The sequence below is a fragment of the Lichenostomus cassidix genome, chromosome 28, assembly GCF_008360975.1.
Source record: "Lichenostomus cassidix isolate B80296 chromosome 28, HeHo_3.0, whole genome shotgun sequence".
Lineage (NCBI taxonomy): Eukaryota > Metazoa > Chordata > Aves > Passeriformes > Meliphagidae > Lichenostomus > Lichenostomus cassidix.
Window position 1 is genome coordinate 4,357,421 of NC_139508.1, and position 19,966 is coordinate 4,377,386.

The following is a 19,966-nucleotide window of genomic DNA, read 5'->3' on the forward strand; positions in this document are numbered from 1 at the left end:
GCTGGGGGAGCCAAGGCAGTGCTGACCACCAGCCCAGGCTCAGCTCTGGTCACTGCCTGGGAGGAGAGACCACAGCAAGGGGCTCAGCCCTTGGGGAAGAGATTTCTCCCACCATGTCCAGAAATAAGAGTCAAACTGGGGAGAATCAGGGCAAATACCCAGCGTGCTGCCCCAAAATGTGGTGGTTTCTTGACTCTGTACATCAGCGAGGTGTTTGCAGGAGGCACAGAGGGAGAAAATCTCTCTGATTTTTTTGGGATCATCATCTGCGTGGGAGAAACCCCAAAGTTCAGGCTGCAGGGAACAAATGAGACCCTTTGGGTATGAGAATGTTTCCATTGATTACAGCAAATTGGGCTCAGTCAACACCCTCTGGGTGGGATTTCAGATGATTCAAGATAGAGATACAAACCTGTAGAGAGACAAGCCCAGAGCTCTGCGGCGCAAGGGGCTCTGCAGGGACTCTGTTCATGAAGTGCCCTCCCTGCCAATGGGATCAGAGCATCAGGAACCAGCCCGAGCCAGGTATTGTGGGGAAAAAATTCCATAGATTGTTTAAAAAACAATTCAAGGAAGGTTTCTTCTCGTTCCCGCTGACTGATGGTCGATGTCTGCCCAGAAGCGCTTGGGTTTCTCTTTCGCTGTGCTTGGCGCAATTGTTTATCTAAATGTTGTTTTAGACATTTCATAGCCACCTCGTGTTTTAATCTTAATGCATTTATGGTTTTGGCCTTCTAGACCTCCATGGCAAAACTCATTTATTCAGAGAGGGCAAAGAATTTCCTTTGATTGTGAACAGGGCTGGAGAGAAAATGGTAGGAAGTCCAGGCGAAAAACATCAGGATGGATGTAAGGAGCACATTTTTAATGTCGAAGGTAATTAGCCACTGGAGGAATTCAGTGTAGGATTTGAGGAATTCTCTATTGCTTGGGATCTTTAAATCAAGATCAGAGGGATTCTCTGTGGCTTGGAATCTTTAAATCAAGATCAGGTGGGTTTTTATTTACGCTTTCCAGCTCCAGTGAACAGGGCTGGAGAGAAAATGGTAGGAAGTCAAGGCCAAAAACATCTGGATAGATGTAAGGAGCACATTTTTAATTGTGAGGTAATTAACCACTGGAGGAATTCACTAGGATTTGGGGAATTCTCTATTGCTTGCAATCTTTAAAACAAGATGGGATGGATTCTCTATTGATTGGAATCCTTAAATCAAGATGGGATGGATTCTCTATTGATTGGAATCCTTAGATCAATATCAGGTGGATTCTCTGTTGCTTGGGATCTTTAAACCAAGATGGGATGGATTCTCCATTGCCTGGGATCTTTAAATCAAGATCAGGTGGGTTTTTATTGACACCTTCCAGCTCAGGGGGAGCTGTGAGATGTTGTGAGTTTGAAACGACCCCACAGAGAGACAGCAGGAGAACCTCTAGATGGGGAAGTCTGAATCCCAACCAAACCATTCTGTGAAACGATGCTTCGGCGATGAATTTCCCCTTCCAGGCTGAGCCCCAGCAGCGTGTGAGCCATCCTGGGATGATGCCTTAGGATTTTAGCTTCCATATTCTTCATGTATTTGTAATCCTGTGATTCTTTAGTGTATAACTCTAGGCTCCATATAGGGTGCTAAGCTGCTGTTCTCTGCATTTTTAGACAAAAAAATTCCTCTCTAAGGCTGAAACTCAAGGACACCTCACTGTCTCAGAGCCCCAAGATATGTAAACAGCAGTGAATTAATTGGGGGAGCAAACTTGGAGTAATTGACTTCATTAGCTGAAGTTGTAACTGGAGGATTAAACCTCGATATGCAAATGGACAGAACTTATAAAGTATGAAAAACTCATGACCTGCTGTCCATTTTGGGTGTAGCTCCTGGGTGGGCTGTGATTGCCCTAAATGCACCTGAAGGCCTTCAATAAATAGAACTGCTTTTATTCTCTTAACTTTGTCTATCCTCTGTTTTAGGTAAGCCCATCAAGTCGAGCGCCAGGAAATGCCGGACGCCGCCGCCCACCTGCCCTTCTACTACGGCAGCATTGCTCGCTCCGAGGCCGAGGAGCACCTGAAGCTGGCGGGGATGGCCGATGGGCTGTTCCTGCTGCGGCAGTGCCTGCGCAGCCTGGGGGGCTACGTGTTGTCCATGGTGTGCAACCTGCAGTTCTACCACTACCCCATCGAGCGCCAGCTCAACGGCACCTACGCCATCCTGGGCGGCAAGGCGCACTGCGGCCCCGAGGAGCTCTGCGAGTTTTACTCCAAGGATGCCGATGGGCTCTGCTGCCCTCTGCGCAAGCCCTGCAATCGCCCCAGCGGGGTGGAGCCCCAGCCGGGTGTGTTTGACAGCATGAGGGACAACATGGTGCGGGAATACGTGCGGCAGACCTGGAAACTGGAGGTACTGGGTGGTCCCGAGTGTGGGTGGGTGGTGCTGTTGAGCTGCTAGCAGAGAAAGAACCCTGCTTCTCAGTGTGGCAAGAAAAAAGAGCTTTATTATTTTGATTTCAGTTTCTATAGGCTTTTCAGAGGTCACCCAGATTGGTCAGCAAGAAACCTCCCCCTAGGCCTGACTGGGCAGGCCTGAACTGTCCAAATCTCGAGACACTGTTTCAACAACATCCAAACTTTATCTTTGTTTATAAAACACAGGAGAAAGTTCTCATGGAAAAACCTGTGCTAACCACAGGTGGGAAGCTGTGACTCCATGGTGCTGTCATGCCCCTCTTGCAGTGGTGCCTGGAACAGGCTACCTGAAAACAGAGGCCAGAACAATTAGGTGTATAAAAACCAGACAAATTTATTCAAGGCCTTCAAGGTACACTCGGGCAAGCAAAGTCTCCCTCGTGGACAACACCCAAAATGGACTCTGGGTCACGAGCTCTTCACATTTTATAAGTTCTGTCCTATTAGCATGTTGGTCCCTAATTCTCCAATCACACCTTCAGGCGATGATACTGACTGCCCCAGGCCCTGCTTCCCCCTTTCCACCATTGTTTAAATATTTCAGGCCCTAGGGTAACAAATGTGTCCTTGAATCTCTATCCAGAGAGCTTTGTTTTGGTTAAATGTGTTGGGAACAGAGGTTTTCAGCATTCTGTAAGAGCACAGAACTACACCAAGTTACAGATACATGAAGAGAAAAAAAAAACCCCAAAGTTATTAGGCATCAGCAGCACAGCAGATCAAGCTCCCTTTCCTTACGAAAAGGATATCAGTTCCTTATTTCCTCTGAAAAGATCCCTGGACATTTATTTGTCCCGGGTATTTATTTATCTATCCCAGGCCTGGCAGCCCCTGGTAAATCAGAATGAAAAGAACAGCATTTTCCCTAAAGAATAATATTTTTTTCCTAAAATTCTGCAATGACAGGCACAGGAAATTGAACTGAATGTGGTTCTTTGTCCCAACTCCAGCTGACACCAATATTTCAGGAATATCCAGAGGGGCAGACAGACACAAGTATCCCAATTCCAGTGTCCTTGGAGGGTGCTGGCATTAACAGAGGTCTGAGTTCTGCTCCTTCCCAGTTTCTTCTCCACAAACTGGTCTGAACATCTTCCCAAGCCTTCAGAGCTCTCCTTGGAACAGCTGGAGCTCACTGTGCAAGCCTTGCCCCAAGTGTTCTCTCCAGCCCATGGGATGTTCCCTGCCTTAGACCAGAGCTCTGATCCCAAACCCCAACAAACTCATCCCAAACCCCAATAAACCCAATGCCAAACCTCAACAAACACATCCCCAAACCTTAACAAGCCCATCCCAGAACTAAACAAACCCATCCCAAACCCCCAACAAACCCATCCCAAACCCCAACAAACCCGACACCAAACATCAACAAACCCATCCCAAACCCTAATAAACCCATCCCAGAACTAAACCAACTCATCCCAAACTCAACAAGCCATCACAAGACCCAGTGACTCATCCCAAAACCCAACAAACCCATCCCAAACACCAACAGACCCATCCCAAACCCCAACAAACCAATCCCAAACTAAACCAACCTATCCCAAACCCCAGCAAACCCATCCCAAACTAAACCAACTCATCCCAAACCCCAACAGACCCATCCCAGAACTAAACCAACTCATTCCAAACCCCAACAAACCCCTCCCAGAACTAAACCAACTCATCCCAAACCCCAGCAAAGCCATCCCAGAACTAAACCAACTCATCCCAAACCCCAGCAAAGCCATCCCAGAACTAAACCAACTCATCCCAAACCCCAACAAACCCATCCCAACACCTAACCACAGAGCTCCAGAGGCACACAAAGACATGATCCCCATGCCATGGAGGTGTCCCTGGCACAGCTGGTGGCAGATTCTCCATGGCAGATCCATCCCAATCCTGGGATTGGCACAGTTGGCCAGAGCATGGTGTTGATGATGCCAAGGTCCTGGGTTCCATCGCCATATGGGTGCTTCATTTAAGAATTGGGCTCAACAATCCTGGTGGGTTCCTTCCAACTTGGGACATTCCGTGATTTCTGGGAATATCTCTCCATGTCAGGTGTCTGTGCCTCCAATGAAACCAGACTTAGACTTTTGCTCAGGTCTTTGGCACTCTTTGGAGTGGAATTTTTGCCTCTGTGGAGGATTTTTTTTGCCAGTGAAGGTTTTACCCATGAGCCCGAGGCAGGGGGTGCTGGCTCAGGTCTGTGTTTGATTTAAATGTAAAATATAGCCCCAAACAGCTTCCTGCATTTTATTACAGACTGGAATATCTATAATACATGCATAAATCAGAACTCTAAATGGTCCCACTGGCAGCCAAGGAATTAATTTCTCTCTGCCCACTGCCACCTTTGCTCCTCAGACACTTCCAAGAGTCATTTTGTTACTTCATTGGAAGGAGCTGCCCAGGGAGGATTGGAGTCCTCATCCCTGGAGGTGTCCAAGGAACTCCTGGACGTGGGACTAAGGGCTGGTGACAAGGTGGGGATCAGGCACAGGTTGGACTTGATGACCTTGGAGGTCTTTTCCAGCCTAAATCATTCTGGGATTCTATATTTTGGTTTAAGTCCTCAGAGAAATATGGCTCAGGCATTCTCCTGACGGAGCCTTTCTACAAAATCTCTCTAAGTTTGGTCTATTTACACCAAATGTGTTTGACAAAATGAGGTGTTTTGTAGGGTTTCCCCATGAATGAAGTCTTCTATGGGGTTTCCCAATGAACAAAGTGTTCTACAGGGTTTCTTCATGAATGAGGTGTTCTGTAGGGTTTCCCCATGAATGAGGTGTTCTGTAGGGTTTCTATAGCTGAATGAGCTATTCTGTATTAAAATGAGATATTTAGGACCAGAACTCTCTCCCAGAACTGGGGATTCCGTAGGGTTTTCCCCCGGTGCAGATCTGTGGCCACCAGCAGATAACACAAAGGACATCGCCACCTCCTGGCAAAGGGACAGTAACGGTTTAACACCGGAGTGAGCCCGGGGGAAGGAATTCAGGGTCTCCCCCAGGATTTCCAGAGTGCACTGACCTTGCCATATCGTGCTATCTGTGGGTGGTGAGCAGCCAGAAGGGCAGAAGAACCAGAAAGGTTCTACTCTGAAGAAAATCATGGAGTTATGGAATATCCTGAGCTGGAAGGACCCACAAGGACCATCCTGTCCCACTGCTGTCCAAGCCCTGCCCAGACACCCAACAATCCCACCCTGGGCATCCCTGGCAGCATTGTCCAAACACTCCTGGAGCTCTGGCAGCCTTGGGGCAGGGACCATTCCCTGGGGAGCCTGGGCAGTGCCCCAGCAGCCTCTGGGGGAAGAACCTTTCCCTGAGATCATCCCAACCCTGACCCAGCTCCAGCCATTCCCTGGGCTCCTGTCCCTGTCCCAGAGCAGAGCTCAGCCCCTGCCCCTCCGGCTCCCCTCGGGAGGAGCTGCAGCCCCCGAGGAGTCTCCCCTCAGTCTCCTCTGCTCCAGCTGAACAAGCCAAGTGCCCTCAGCCACTCCTCAGACCCTTCCCCAGCTCTATGTCCCTCCCTTGGACACTCTCTAACAGCTTTAGATCCTTCTGATCTTGTGGTGCCCAAAGTGCCCCCAGCTCTCAAGGTGAGGCTGCCCCAGTGCAGAGCAGAGCAGGACAATCCCTCCCTGGCCTGGTGCCCCCAGGACACAGTGACCCTTTGGGCTGCCAGCACTCACTGGGGACTCAGATCCAACTTGCCACCAACCAGGAGCACAAGGCTGAATGACACCCCACAAGCCCAACATTAAGATTCCCCACGTGAATGTGGTGCCTTTCCTCTTCCCTCACCTAAGTCAGTTGACTTCAGCTGAATTTAAGAGATTGGGTCAATTTAAATAAGCCAGGAATTCTGCTCTGCAGCAGAAGACAATTCAACCACTCTTAGGTTTCAATTAATTATGAGATTTTCCAAGTTTCCTGTGTCTTCTGCCCCAAATGAGAAGTGCAGAGGATGGAAGGAGGTCTCTTTTCCCCTCTTTCCCAGGGGGATGCCCTGGAACAGGCCATCATCAGCCAGGCCCCCCAGGTGGAGAAGCTGGTGGCCACCACAGCCCACGAGAAGATGCCCTGGTACCATGGCAACATCAGCCGCGAGGAGGCAGAACGGAGGCTCTACTCGGGGGCACAGCCTGATGGGAAATTCCTGTGAGTATCCAAACCCCTGGCACACACTGGGATCCCTGGATTGTGACCATTTTCCCACCTCCACTGCCCTGCTGTGAATGGTTTCACATGAGGTTTAGCTGAATGTGCTCAGAGTGGTTACAGATCTTTCCAAGATGGGCTGAGCTTCAAACCTGTTCTTGTCCAGTGTCTGCCCTCTCTGAAGAGCCAATTTTGAGTTTTATTTGTTCCTCATATTGAAATCTCCTCGTGAAGTGTGGCTGCTGAGGGCTGTGAGGGCCCTGAGGACGATGAGGGGTAGAAAGTTCAGAGGGAGAAGCGATTAAACACTGACACCTTGGCAATGTAAGGTTCAGGAAACACAGGAGAAAGCTTTGCCCTGCATCTCTGCCCAGGTGAGACAGCCTTAATTGAATTTAATTATCTCCTTGATGAGTTGGGGAAAGAGAGAATTAGCTGGAGACCAGATCCTCAGGAGCTAGAGTGATAGGATGAGGGGAATGGGTTTAAACTGAGAGTAGGTTTAGATGGGATATCAGGAAAAAATTCTTCCCTGTGAGGGTGGTGAGGCCCTGGAATGGATTTCCCAGAGCAGCTGTGGCTGCCCCTGGATCCCTGGAAGTGTCCAAAACCAGGCTGGACAGGGCTTGGAGCAGCTTGGGATGGTGGAAGGAACTGGAACTGGGTGATCATTAAGGTCTTTTCCAACCCAAACCATTTGGGGATTCTGTGGTTCTGTGAGAAGGGCAGAACACTGCAGGTGAAGGGTTCCTCCTCAGCCTCTTCTGAGGAAGGTGACAATTCCTATGAAATCAGCATTAGACTTTTGCTCAGATCTTTCTGAATCTTTGGAGTGGAGTTTTGGCTTGTGTGGGGCTTTTTGCCTTAATGGAGGATTTTATTGCCTGAGGCAGCAGGCAGTGGATCAGATCAGTAATTTAAATTCATGAACAGCTCCAGCTCTTGCATTTGATTTTGGACTGGAATATCTATAATTCATGCATTTGATGCAGGGACACCTTTCTGTGAGCCCAGCCACCACTGACACCGTGACAGTCCTCAGAGTAACACCAAGAGCTGCTTTTAATAATTTATTCCTAATTTTCCCTCCTGCCAGGCTGAGAGAAAAGAAGGAGAATCGTTCCTACGCCCTGTCCCTCGTCTATGGCAAGACTGTGTATCACTACCGGGTGGACCACGATAAATCTGGGAAATATTCCATCCCTGAGGGGACCAAATTTGACACCCTCTGGCAGGTACTGAGCTGGGTGTCCTCAGAAATGAAGGCATCTTTTCCATACCAAATCCCCCAAAATCCTCGGGATAATAAACTTCCCTGACATCATCTTTTTAGTGTCAGCGAATCAGGAATTATTTTATTCCTGCCCAGGGTTTATATGTGGGGCTGGCAAAATTCCAGCCTCCACACAGACCCTGATCCAAAACTTTGTCACCTATTTGTATGTTTATATTTATATATTTATACATTTATATTTATATATTTAAACTTATTTATAAAAACAAAGAAATTAATGTTCCAGACCCTGATCCACAACTTTGTCACGTATTTGCATGTTTATATTTATATATTTATATTTATACATTTCTAGTTATATATTCAAACTTATTTATAAAAACAAAGAAATTAATGTTCCTTGGTTCTAAGTGACATCATAAGACTGAAGTTGTAGTTTGGATCCCTGTTAATAATTCATAATCATCACCAATAATCCTCATGGGTCCCAGCACGGTTTCCAGCTCAGAATATTCTGTGATTCTGTGCTAATTCTCTTTCATTAATTGCTATTCTATCCTCTACTGGTTATTAATTTCTCTCTTCTTGTGCTAATTAGTCCATATTTTTAATCTTTTTAGTCTTTTTTTCTTTCAGTAGGGATTTTCCGACGCCTGAACTGAATCTTTTTTAGTCTCTTCTTTATCTTCTGGTTTCTGCAAAGTGGCCTTGTGGTCCATAAATTCTGCATTCCAGATGTCCAGCCTTAATCCATCTTCCTCTCGCAGGCTTTGTTCATTGGAGCATATCAGAGCCAGTTTATCAAAACTTGAAATTCCAGCAATTTTCCCAAGCTGTGCTCCTACAAAAGTAGCTCATGGCAAATTTGCTCCTTGCTGGCTGAGAGTAATTGAAGAATAACCCACAATTTGTAATTAATCTCTAGATTGGTTGGGATTAATTAATCAAAACAATTTGTTTAAAATTAAAATATTTATTAAAATCATCCAGGGAGTGGATGCTGGAGCTTCCTCCTGGCAGGGCTGTCTGAGGGATGGCAACTCCATTTTGCTGAATTTTCTGAATTCCCAGAGCTGTTTTCCTGCAGAATTTTATTGCAAACAAAGATTTTGGGGCGTTTTTATGGTGACAGAACCATGCCAGGCTCCTGATTGCAGCTGAAATCAGAGCCAGGCAGGAGGGGAAGGGCAAAGCTCGTGTCCCTGGGGTTGGGTGCTGAAATGAGTCCCCAGCCTGAGTCAGTTCTGGATCCAGTGGTGCTGCCATGAAAAACAGCCTGGGATCCGCAGGAAAAAACCCTGGAGCTCCTCTGGGACAGGATAAGGTTTCTCTCAGGGTTTATCCCACATTTCAGGACCTAAAACCCTCCCTGGCTGGGACAATAACACTGCACAGAGAATGCCCTGCTTATGCTGGTGATTCTGTCTTTCTTTGGGCCTTATCGAATTTCCCAAGTTCTTCCCAGCTCTGGCAGATATCCAGGGATGCAATCACACCCTGGGACATCCCTGAGTGCACAAACAGAGCACAGAAACAGTCCAGTCCCTGCCTGCCATAAATCTGAGAGGAATCATTGCCCTAAGCCACAAAAATTGCCTTCAATAGTAAAAAAAAAAAAAGAATTCTCCTCACAATAATCTCTTTTTCCTCCCAGCTGGTGGAGTACTTAAAACTCAAACCAGATGGGCTGATTTTCTACCTGAAGGAAGCCTGCCCCAACCCCAACATGCCAGGTGAGCTAACACCTCCCAGTGCCACCCCAAACGCCCCAAATTCCCCTTCCTGTGCCCAGCCTTGGTGGATCAGTCTCCCGTGGTGTCACTGTCACCTCCAGGCCTGGCCTGAGGTGGCCCAAAGGCAGGAGCAGATGGGAATCAGTGAACAGATGGATTTGGAGCATTCCTGCTTTTTAGCCAGCAGGAAAATCCATGTCCTGGAAGGCTGAGCCCTGCTGGGTCTCTAAACACCCAAAGCCCTGGGGCACTTTGTGCTGGCCCAGTGTCACAATGTCACCTCAGAGCTCCAGGACCCACGGGGTGTGCCAGTGGTGGCACTTTCCCTCAGAAAACTTGGGAATAACAGCCACATCCAGACACGTTTCCACACCTGTTTTTTAGGCTAAAGCTGTGGAAACTTTCCTTTGGGGTGGAGGGGATGGGATCAGATCCACAGGGTACTTCAGGGACTGATGCTCTGACCCTGCTTGGGGCAAACCCTTGATAATGAACTCTTCCTAACAAACTCTTGATAACAAACTCCTGATAATAATTCCTCTCTCCTGATTCGCAGCCTCTGCAGCACCAGCTCCACCCACCCACCCCTCCGTGAGCGTAAGTTTGGGGCAGACTCTGTTTTATTGGGATCTCAGTGGGTTTCATGTTGCTGCATTCCAAGCTTGGCTGCTCAAACCCTCCTCTCCAAACCCTGCTTTTGTCTAAAAGCTCGGGAACTGCGCTGGATATGGAGCCCAGCTGGGATGTTGTTCCCTTTCCAGCTCGGATGGGATGGGAATGGCTGAGCACAGCTGCTGGAAGAGCTCAGAAGGGTTTCCATTCATCCTGAGCCCCTTGCCCCATGTGGGTCTGTCCTTGGGGAGCTCCATCCCTGTCCCCCTGGCCAGGCAGGAGTGAAGAGCCGTGCTGGGATTCTGGGAATGCTCAGCTCTGCTGTTCCTGCTGGCCCCTGGCCAGGGCTTTGTGCTCACTGTGCTCCAGGGAATGGCTGTGCTGGCACTGAGAGCTGAGCTGTGCTGGAACCAGGGGGTGTGGGATCCCAGGGGGGCTGAGGGAGGTCTGGGCACTCAGGGCACTTTCACAACCCACAAGGGCCTCGAGGCTGCTGGGGCACTGCCCAGGCTCCCCAGGGAATGGTCCCTGCCCCAAGGCTGCCAGAGCTCCAGGAGGGTTTGGACAATGCTGCCAGGGATGCCCAGGGGGGGATTGTTGGGGCAGGGGTTGGACTGGATGATCCTTGTGAGTCCTTCCAGCTCTGGATATTCTGGGATTCTGTAACTGCCATTCCAAGCTGTGCTGGACGACTATGCCACCCTGTCACTCTCTCTTCAGGGGACAGTGGCTTCACAGTGTCACACCTGGGCCACTCTCGATGTGCTGGCTGAGAGCTGAGCTGCCCCCAGGGTTCCCCTCCTGGCTCACAGCAAACTGTGGAGACCTGGCTGGGATGGGGAAAGCAGAGGGGACAGAGCCCTCATCACCTCACTGCACAGCCCCGGGAGGAGGATGCTGTGCCCAGGATAACCTGGATCCCCCCGGGGCTCAATCCCTGCCCTGGGGGAGCTGCAGCCAGGGCTGGAACAGGAATGTTGGCTCCAGACCCCTCCAGTCCCAGCCCACCTCAGGGCCTTTCAGAAGAATCACCAGCAGGGCTGTGTCAGAGCACGGAGTCACAGGGTGGCACAGTCACCCAGCACAGCTTGGAGAGCCAGAGTCACAGAACCCCAGAATATCCTGAGTCTCTCTTGTCCCTTTCACTCCATTTCCAACTGAAGCACTTTCTCCTTACCCACTTTATCCCCATTTCTTTTCCAGAGGAACCTGGGCCCCCTCAATGCAGATGGATACACCCCAGAGCCTGTAGGTGAGCACCTCCAGAGCCCTCTGCTCCTCCCAGGGACAGGACTGGGGATGGCCCAGGAGCTCGGGGGTTCCCTGGAGCTCTGCCACAAAGCCCCTTTCTTACAAAAGCACCCAGACATTTTGGGGTCCTGAGCCAACACCTGGCTCCCAGGAAGCCAAGCCCTGTCCCACTCCTTGTTTTACCCAGGAATTAAGCCCTGTCCTATCTCCATTTTCCACTAATCAGTGTATTCAGCTGAATTTCAGTAGGGTAAAGCCCTTCTCAGGGCTGATATGTAGAGTGGGAAAGCTCAGACCCCTCCAGGATGGGTGGAATGGGAATGCTCAGACCCCTGTCCCCATCCTGGCTCCTTCAGCAGCCAGAACTGGGAGAAGCCATGGGTTGTGAAAGGAAGGGAGATGCCCAGCAGGGAGGAGAAATGCTGGAGCTGAAGGTGAAGTGGCCAAAAGAGCAGAGAAACCCTTCCCAGTCCAAGATGGAGAGCAGGATGGGGAAGGGCAGGTTTGTAACCAACTGTTCCTCTCGGGAAGGGGCAGGAAAATCCCGCCTGCTGCCCATGGACACCAGTGTCTACGAGAGCCCCTACAGTGACCCCGAGGAACTGAAGGACAAGAAACTTTTCCTCAAGAGGGACCACCTGATGATCGATGAGGTGGAGCTGGGAGCAGGAAACTTCGGCTGTGTCAAGAAGGGAGTTTACAAAATGAGGAAGTGAGTGAGGGCGCTGGGGAAGGGGGAGGAGAGGGAGCCAGCATGGGCTCCAGGTGTCCCCAGCTGTCCTGTTTGTCACTAGATGGGCCCCAAGGTGACAGTGGGGTGGATGAGAGATGCTCTGGAAGGTCAGGGATGATGGATGTGGTGGTGGAGTCACCACCCCTGGATGTGTTCAAAAAATGAGCAGATTTGGGATGGGGTTTGGTGGGGATGGTGGTGTTTGGGCAAGGATTGGACTTAATGATCTTGAAGGTCTTTTTCAAACTTAACAATTCCATGATATTATGATACAATGCTGTGATTCCATGGCTTTCCATGGATTTTCACTGACAGCTGCATTGCCCTGGGTATGTAACCTGCACCAGGTTCTGCCTCACCTTGTAGGGTTTCCCAGCTGCCACTTCCAAAGGGATTTGCTGGGCTCAGAGAAACAACTCTGTACTCCTGAGGTCACCTCAGTCCAAAGCAGTGACACTGTAGAGTTGTACCACCCTTGGGTCTCTGAGCCTATAAGGATGGTACCTTACCTGTGCCTCAGTTTCCTGAAAAAGTGGCACTGTTGGCCCAGATCTCAGTGAGGGAGGGGAGGCATCTCCAAATCCAGGGATGGCAACTTCTCACCTACACTTTAAGGGGTGAGGTGACCTCTCAATTTGTGATGGTTGATGGGCTTACCTAAAACAGAGGCTAGACAAGGTTAAGAGAATAAAAAGCAGTTATATTTATTGAAGGCCATCAGGTGCATTCAGGGCACTCACAGCCCACCCAGGAGCTACACCCAAAATGGATAGCAGGTCATGAGTTTTTCATACTTTATAAGTTCTGTCCATTTGCATATTGAGGTTTAATCCTCCAATTACAGCTTCAGGTAATGAAGTCAATTACTTCAAGTTTGCTCCCCCAGTTAATTCACTGTTGTTTACATGTCTTGGGGCCTGAGACACTAAGGTGTCCTTGAGTTTGGAGCTTAGAGAGGAATTGTTTTGTCTAAAAATGAGAGAACAGCAGCTTAGCACCCTATATGGAGCCTAGAGAGTTATACACTAGAGAATTACAGGATTACAGATACATGAAAAATACAGAACCTAAAATCCTAAGGCATCACTTGGACACCAGAATGGTGCAGAGCTCTGGGATTCCCATTCCTGGCTGTGATCCCTGAATCCAGCCATGCTCAGCCCATCCCACAGCTGTCCCTCTGTGCAGGAAGCAGATCGACGTGGCCATCAAGGTGCTGAAGAGCAACAACGAGCGGACGGTGAAGGACGAGATGATGAAGGAAGCGCAGATCATGCACCAGCTGGACAATCCCTACATCGTGCGCATGATCGGGGTGTGCGAGGCCGAGTCGCTGATGCTCGTGATGGAGATGGCTTCTGGAGGGCCTCTCAACAGGTTCTTGGCTTCCAAGAAGTGAGTGGTGAACGAAATGGGGCTGATTTGCTGTATTTCTCCCCAAAATCTGCTTCAAAAGCCCACCCTTGTGTCGCTGTTGAGCCGCTAGCAGAGAAGAAATCCCGGATTCTCAGCATGGCATAGAAAAGAGTGCTTTATTATTTTGATTTCAACTTATATAGACTTTTCAGAGGTCACCCAGATTGGTCAGTCAGAAACCTCCCCCTAGGCCTGATTGGCCAGGCCTGAACTGTCCAAATCTCGAGACACTGTTTTAACAACATCCAAACTTTATCTTTGTTTATAAAACACAGGAGAAAGTTCTCATGGGAAAGACCTGTGCTAGCCACACCCTTGTAGGTGCAGAAAAGCTGAAAAGAGCAGAAATAGAAATCTTTTTGTGTGAGGGATCAGGGCTGATGCTTCTGGAGTAGAGTTTTCCATGTTCATTCTCCCTGGCAGCTGGAAAATCAGAGATAACCATGGCAGGTCCTTCATTACTGCATTCTCCTTTCACCTCCCCCAGGGACGAGATCACCACGAGCAACATTGTGGAGCTGATGCACCAGGTGGCCATGGGGATGAAGTACCTGGAGGAGAAGAACTTCGTGCACAGGGACCTGGCGGCCAGGAACGTCCTGCTGGTGAACCAGCACTACGCCAAGATCAGTGACTTCGGCCTCTCCAAGGCTCTGGGGGCTGATGACAGCTACTACAAGGTGAGACAGCCAAGGGGCTGGAGCCCCTGGTTGGGGGCTGAGACCACCAGAGACTTGAGGGTCTGATCTCCTCATGGACCCCTCTGCACAGCACCACCAAGCTCTGCCTCACTGCTGGGACATCAAAAGGGGTTTTGCAGAGCTCTGGTGACAAGGAGGCTGCAGAGGCAGCCAGGGGGATGAGAGGAGCCAGGGTTAATCTTCCCAGCAGGGCACAGCTGAGGGAGAGACCTTACCTGGAATTGTGTGTCCCCAGCTCTGGGGTCCCCAGCACAAGAGAGACATGGACCTGTGGGCATGAGCCCAGACAAGGCCACTGAATTGTCCCCAAGGCTGGAGCTCCTCTGCTCTGGAGCCAGTCTGGGAGAGCTGGGGGTGTTCACCTGGAGAAGAGAAGCTCCAGGGAGACCTCAGAGCCCCTGCCAGGGCCTAAAGGAGCCCCAGGAGAGCTGGAGAGGCACTGGGGACAAGGGATGGAGGGACAGGACACAGGGAATGGTTTCCCACTGCCAGAGGGCAGGGATGGATGGGATGAGGAACAGAATTGTTCCCCATGAGAGTGGTGAGGCCCTGGAATGGAACTCCCAGAGCAGCTGTGGCTGCCCCTGGATCCCTGGCAGTGTCCAAGGCCAGGTTGGACAGGGCTTGGAGCAATCTGGGATAGTGGAAAATGTCCCTGGCCATGGCAGGGGTGGAATGGGATGAACTTTAAGGTTCCTTCCTACCCAAACCATTCCATGATTCCATGGTTTAATAGAGCCCTGGGCAGGGGCAGGAGGAGGGTGGCACCATGGGCATGCAGCACAGCAGGGCCTGGCCTGGGCTTTGGAGCTCCCATTCCAGGTGATTTTTCCAGCAATGGGAGATCTGACACAAAGCTGGAGCAGAGTTCAGGTGCAGCTCCCAGTGCTCTGTGCCTCAGGCTGGCAATGTCCCTCCTGCAGGCCAGGACAGCAGGGAAGTGGCCCCTGAAGTGGTATGCCCCCGAGTGCATCAACTTCCACAAGTTCTCCAGCAAGAGCGACGTCTGGAGCTATGGTGTGACCATGTGGGAGGCCTTCAGCTACGGGCAGAAACCCTACAAGGTGAGGCAGAGCCCTACAAGGTGAGGCAGAGCCCTACAAGGTGAGGCAGAGCCCTACAAGGTGAGGCAGAGCAGGCCCTGTCACTGATGGATGTCACAGCCACAACGGATAAAATGAAACTGCAGTTCCTATTCCCTGAGTGGGTGTTCCCACTGGGTGTTCCCACTGTTGGACACGTGGGAAAGGAGCCAGGCCCGTTTTGGGAAAGGTACAAATGAGGTTGGATCCTGGAGCTTTGCATTCATTTAGGGGAGAAGAAGCAGCAAACAAACGGAATTAATTTGGGTTTGAATCAAAGCTGAGCTCATTTCTGATCCTTCTTCTCTTTGGTTCTTCTGCTCACCTGAAAGCTGAAAAATCACTTCTCATCAACTGGTGGGGTTATGCTTGGGTGGGGTGAGGTGGGGTCTGGAGGGTGGGAGGGATGGGATCTCCAGGATGGGAGGGATGGGGTCTGGAGCTTGGGCGGGGTGGGGTGGGCAGGCAGAGTTGGCAGGATAGGAAGGATGGGGTGAATAGGGTGAGTGGGATGAGGTCTGCTGGGTGGAAGGATGGGGTGCAGGATGGGCAGGATGGAGTGTGGAGGCAGGGTGGGATGAGATCTGGAGACATGGTGGGATGGGGTCTGCAGGGTGGGTGGGATGGAATTGGCAAGGTGGGAGGGATGGGGTCTGTGGGATGGGACCTGCAAGGTGGGATGAGGTCTGTGGGTTGGGCTGTGTGGGATGGGATCTGCAGGGTAGGTGGGTTGAGCTCTGCAGGGTGGCTGGATGGGGTCTGTGGGTTGGGGTCTGCAGGGTGGCTGGATGGGGTCTGTGGGTTGGGGTCTGCAGGGTGGCTGGATGGGGTCTGTGGGTTGGGGTCTGCAGGGTGGTCTGGCCACAGCGTGGGACACCAGTTGTGGGTGCTGGGGTTGGAACAGTGACTCTGTGAGGTATGTGGAACCAAAGCTCCACCCCAGGCCCAGCTCTAAGCTGTCTCCTCTAACCCTGCTGCCCGCTCTGACCCCATTAATCCTTTGCTTGCTCCCACCCCAGAAAATGAAGGGCCCCGAGGTGATCAGCTTCATCGAGCAGGGCAAGCGCATGGACTGTCCCCAGGAGTGCCCAGCTGAGATGTACAGCCTGATGCAGCAGTGCTGGACTTACAAGTGAGGCTCAGCTCAGCTCCTCCCTGGGAGTCACCAAATCCCACAATGGGGTTGGAAATTTGGGTTGGAAAGGACCTTAAAGCCCATGCAGTCCAACCCCCTGCCATGAGCAGGGACATCTTCCCCACACTGTGTGCATGGTGACAACACAGAGCAAACGCTGTCTCCTGCTGTTGTTCGTGATGATTCCCCAGTCCAAGATGGATTTTTATGATCAGATCCCCCCCACTTGCCAGTGCCAGTCCTGGAGGATCCCCAAGTCTCAGTGTCTTTGACCTCTCTGATGCCTGGAGGGGCTTACCTAAAACAGAGGCCAAAGTTAAGAGAATAAAAAGCAGTTATATTTATTGAAGGCCTTCAGGTGCATTTAGGGCACTCACAGCCCACCCAGGGGCTACACCCAAAATGGACAGCAGGGCACTAATTTTTCTTACTTTATAAGTTCTGTCCATTTGCATATTGAGCTTTAATCCTCCAATTACAGCTTCAGCTAATGAAGTCAATTACTCCAAGTTTGCTCCCCCAATTCACTGCTGTTTACATATCTTGGGGCCTCAGACAGTGAGGTGTCCTTGGGTTTGGAGCTTAGAGAGGAATTGTTTTGTCTAAAAAAGAGAACAGCAGCTTAGCACCCTGTATGGAGTTTAGAGTTATACACTAAAGAATCACAGGATTACAGATACATGAAAAATAGAGAACCTAAAATCCTAAAGCATCATCTCCACCCCAGAAAAGTCTCAGCTGCCCCCTGAGCCCTGGCACAGCTGGGCTGCTGCTCTCCCCCAGGCTCTCTGTGTCCTCTCATTGCACCAGTGCTGTCCTCTCCAATGATGATTTGTTCCTTCCTGCCCTTGCAGGTGGGAAGAACGTCCAGGATTCGCGGCTGTGGAAAACATCATTCGCTCCTACTACTACAGCATCGCTGCCAAGCCCGAGAACGGGCCAGGGCCAGGGGACAAGGCCAAAGCAGCCCTTCCTTGAGATTTCTGCTCTTCTCCTCCACCCAAACCTGTCCTGCACGGGGCCTGGAAAGGCTCTTTGTGAAGTTTTGCTTTAATCTCTCAAATGCCGGTTCTGTTCCTCGAGCAGCTGCAGGACTGAGGACATGGGGGACAGTGGTGTCCCCACAGCCAGGGACCTCCCAGCACCTCCAGCCTGACCCAGCCCAGGAGCACAGAGAGTGCCAGAGCTCCTTCCCACCCAATTCCAAAGCTGTTCCAGGATCTCAGAGCTTTGTGCCTCCCAGGCTCACCAAGGATGAATTGTGTTGGCTCCAGAAAATCTGGATTTTTCCTAACCAACAATCCTATCCCAGGAAACCACCAAGTGCATGTTTCTGGTGGGGTTTGCATAGGGTGGGACACAGGACAGGGAGGCACTGAGTCCCTTTCCCATTGGATTAGGGCAAGGAGCAGCTGGTTTGCTGCTGGGATGGGGAGGAGCAGTGGGACAGCACTGGTCCCACTGGTTTGTCCCCTGCAGCCCTGGCCAGCACAGGGCAGGTGTCACCCAGCCCTCAAGGTGCCTCCCAAACAATTCCAGGACCGATCCAGCTCCTGGATCCCACCTGGCCCCTCTGTGCTGGTGAAATGTTGTTTTTCAAGCTTGAAACTATAAATAAACTATTCCATGTTTCTACCATCCCATGGCTTGGATCATTGAACTTGGAGAAATGCTGGCAACTGCTCCAGGCTCGGCGCCAAAACCCCCAAATCCCTCAGGAGAACAGAACCCTCCAACGCCGTGTTTTCAGCGTCAGAAAATTGCTTTATTCCCAGCTCAGGGTGTGGATGGGGCTGACAAACTCCCAGCCTCCACACAGCCCCCAATCCAAAACTTCCTCACCTTTTTGGACATTTTTAGCAGACAAAGCAGTGAATGTTCATTGCAGCATATCGAGGTTACCTTAACAAAATTTACAGTTTCAGTCATTTTTCCAGGCTGTGTTCTCACAAAAGTTGCTTTGCTAAGTGCTAAGAGTAATTTAAGAATAGCACATTGTCTATAATTAATATATTGCTGATGATTAGTTAACTAAAACAATTAAAACCATTAACTAAAGCTTATTTTAAGAGTTCTATCATTTCCAACAGGTTGACGAGAAATTAAATGTAATTTCCCTCTACTTTAGGCCAGGATTTCCCTCCTTGATGCTCTCCTTGCACAGCCCAGCCACCTTTGAGCTGGTTTTGCTGCAGAGCTGGAGGGTTTCGAAGGTTTTCTTGCAAACAAATTGCTCAGCTGGATGTGCAGTGGATCCCAGTGCAGGGGGTCACTCTGTGCTGCAGAGAGCAGAGGCTGTGAAGGCTGGGGGAGCAGAGGAAGGAGGAGGTGGGAGATGCAGTGAGCACCAGAATTTATCTCTCACCATCTCCTGGCAGTGAAAGCCACAGAGCAGCTCCCCCAGCACCTTGGCCTGGGTAAAGCAAACAGGGCCAGTGCTCGGCCTAATGCCTCAGTGAGAGGCAGATTGGGGCTGAAAATGAGGGGTTTTTTTTCAGGAATTAACTTTATTAACATCTGAATTAACCTCTGTCCCAGCAGTCACAGGGCCAGGTTTGATAAAATCCAAGTGTTCCTTTCCTCGCTTGGATTAAAGCCTCCAGTGACACCAACTCTTCATGTGGCATTTTCTCCCTCAGTCCCATTAGTCCTGAATGTGCAACTCTGGATATATTTTCCCTCCCAGCAGAGAGGAAAACAGGTACCAGAGGAGAAATTGCCTTGTTCCTGTTGGTTCAGTCACCTAGGGCAGAGATAGGAAAAAAATTCTCCTCTCTGTCATGTTTTCCTCCCAGAGAAAGCAGCTCTTTAGCTGGAAAAAAGAAGTTTAATATGTTTTCTACTTGAAAGCTACTGCCAAAACATTTTGTTTAGACTTTGCTTTCAAAACAAATCCATTTTCTGGTTTGAAATGGTTTCTTGCAATAAATTTTCAGTTAACTGGAGGCTGCTTTTTTTTTTTTTTTCCAAACAGGGAAGAAAAGCACCAGAGAAGTATTCCCAGAGAAACTTCTGGTTTTGTTGCAGATGATTTTGAGTGTATGGATCCACACCCTGACAGACAGGACATAAATCCCTTGGGAGAAACCCAAGGGAAAGGGTTGATTCTGCCTGGACTGGATGGTTTGGGTTGGAAGCTGCCTGTTCCCAGACCATTGGAAAACATCAGGAGATGCTGGAAGGGGAAAAAAGGAGTGAGACAAACAGGACCTGAGGTCACAGGGCTCTGTCAGTCCTTGTGATTCCTGCTTTTGGGATGTGTCAGATCCTTTTTCAGGGTCTAACAGTCACCCCTGAGGGGAATTTTGTTGGAATTCAGGCCCTGGGCATCCCCACTGCCATTCCAGAAGGGGATCAACCCCTCAGTGGGAACATCTCCAGGTCCCACAGGGCCTGCAGCTCCTCTCCCCCACCCACAGCAGGGATTTATCCAGTCTGCCTCTCTCCTCACTCCCTG

General features: G+C 50.2%; 1 protein-coding gene across 1 annotated transcript; it reads left to right on the top strand.

Annotated features, from left to right (window-relative positions):
• Positions 1 to 429: 429 nt before the first annotated feature.
• ZAP70 (zeta chain of T cell receptor associated protein kinase 70) lies at positions 430 to 18,147 on the top strand. The gene is made up of 13 exons (XM_085040237.1): positions 430 to 525; positions 1,967 to 2,396; positions 6,452 to 6,612; positions 7,709 to 7,847; positions 9,501 to 9,579; positions 10,136 to 10,176; positions 11,395 to 11,443; positions 11,974 to 12,154; positions 13,364 to 13,570; positions 14,079 to 14,271; positions 15,216 to 15,356; positions 16,394 to 16,506; positions 17,364 to 18,147. The coding sequence occupies exons 2-13, from the start codon at positions 1,995 to 1,997 to the stop codon at positions 17,485 to 17,487; spliced, it is 1,830 nt and encodes a 609-aa protein (XP_084896363.1). The 5' UTR covers positions 430 to 525; positions 1,967 to 1,994; the 3' UTR covers positions 17,488 to 18,147.
• Positions 18,148 to 19,966: the final 1,819 nt, after the last annotated feature.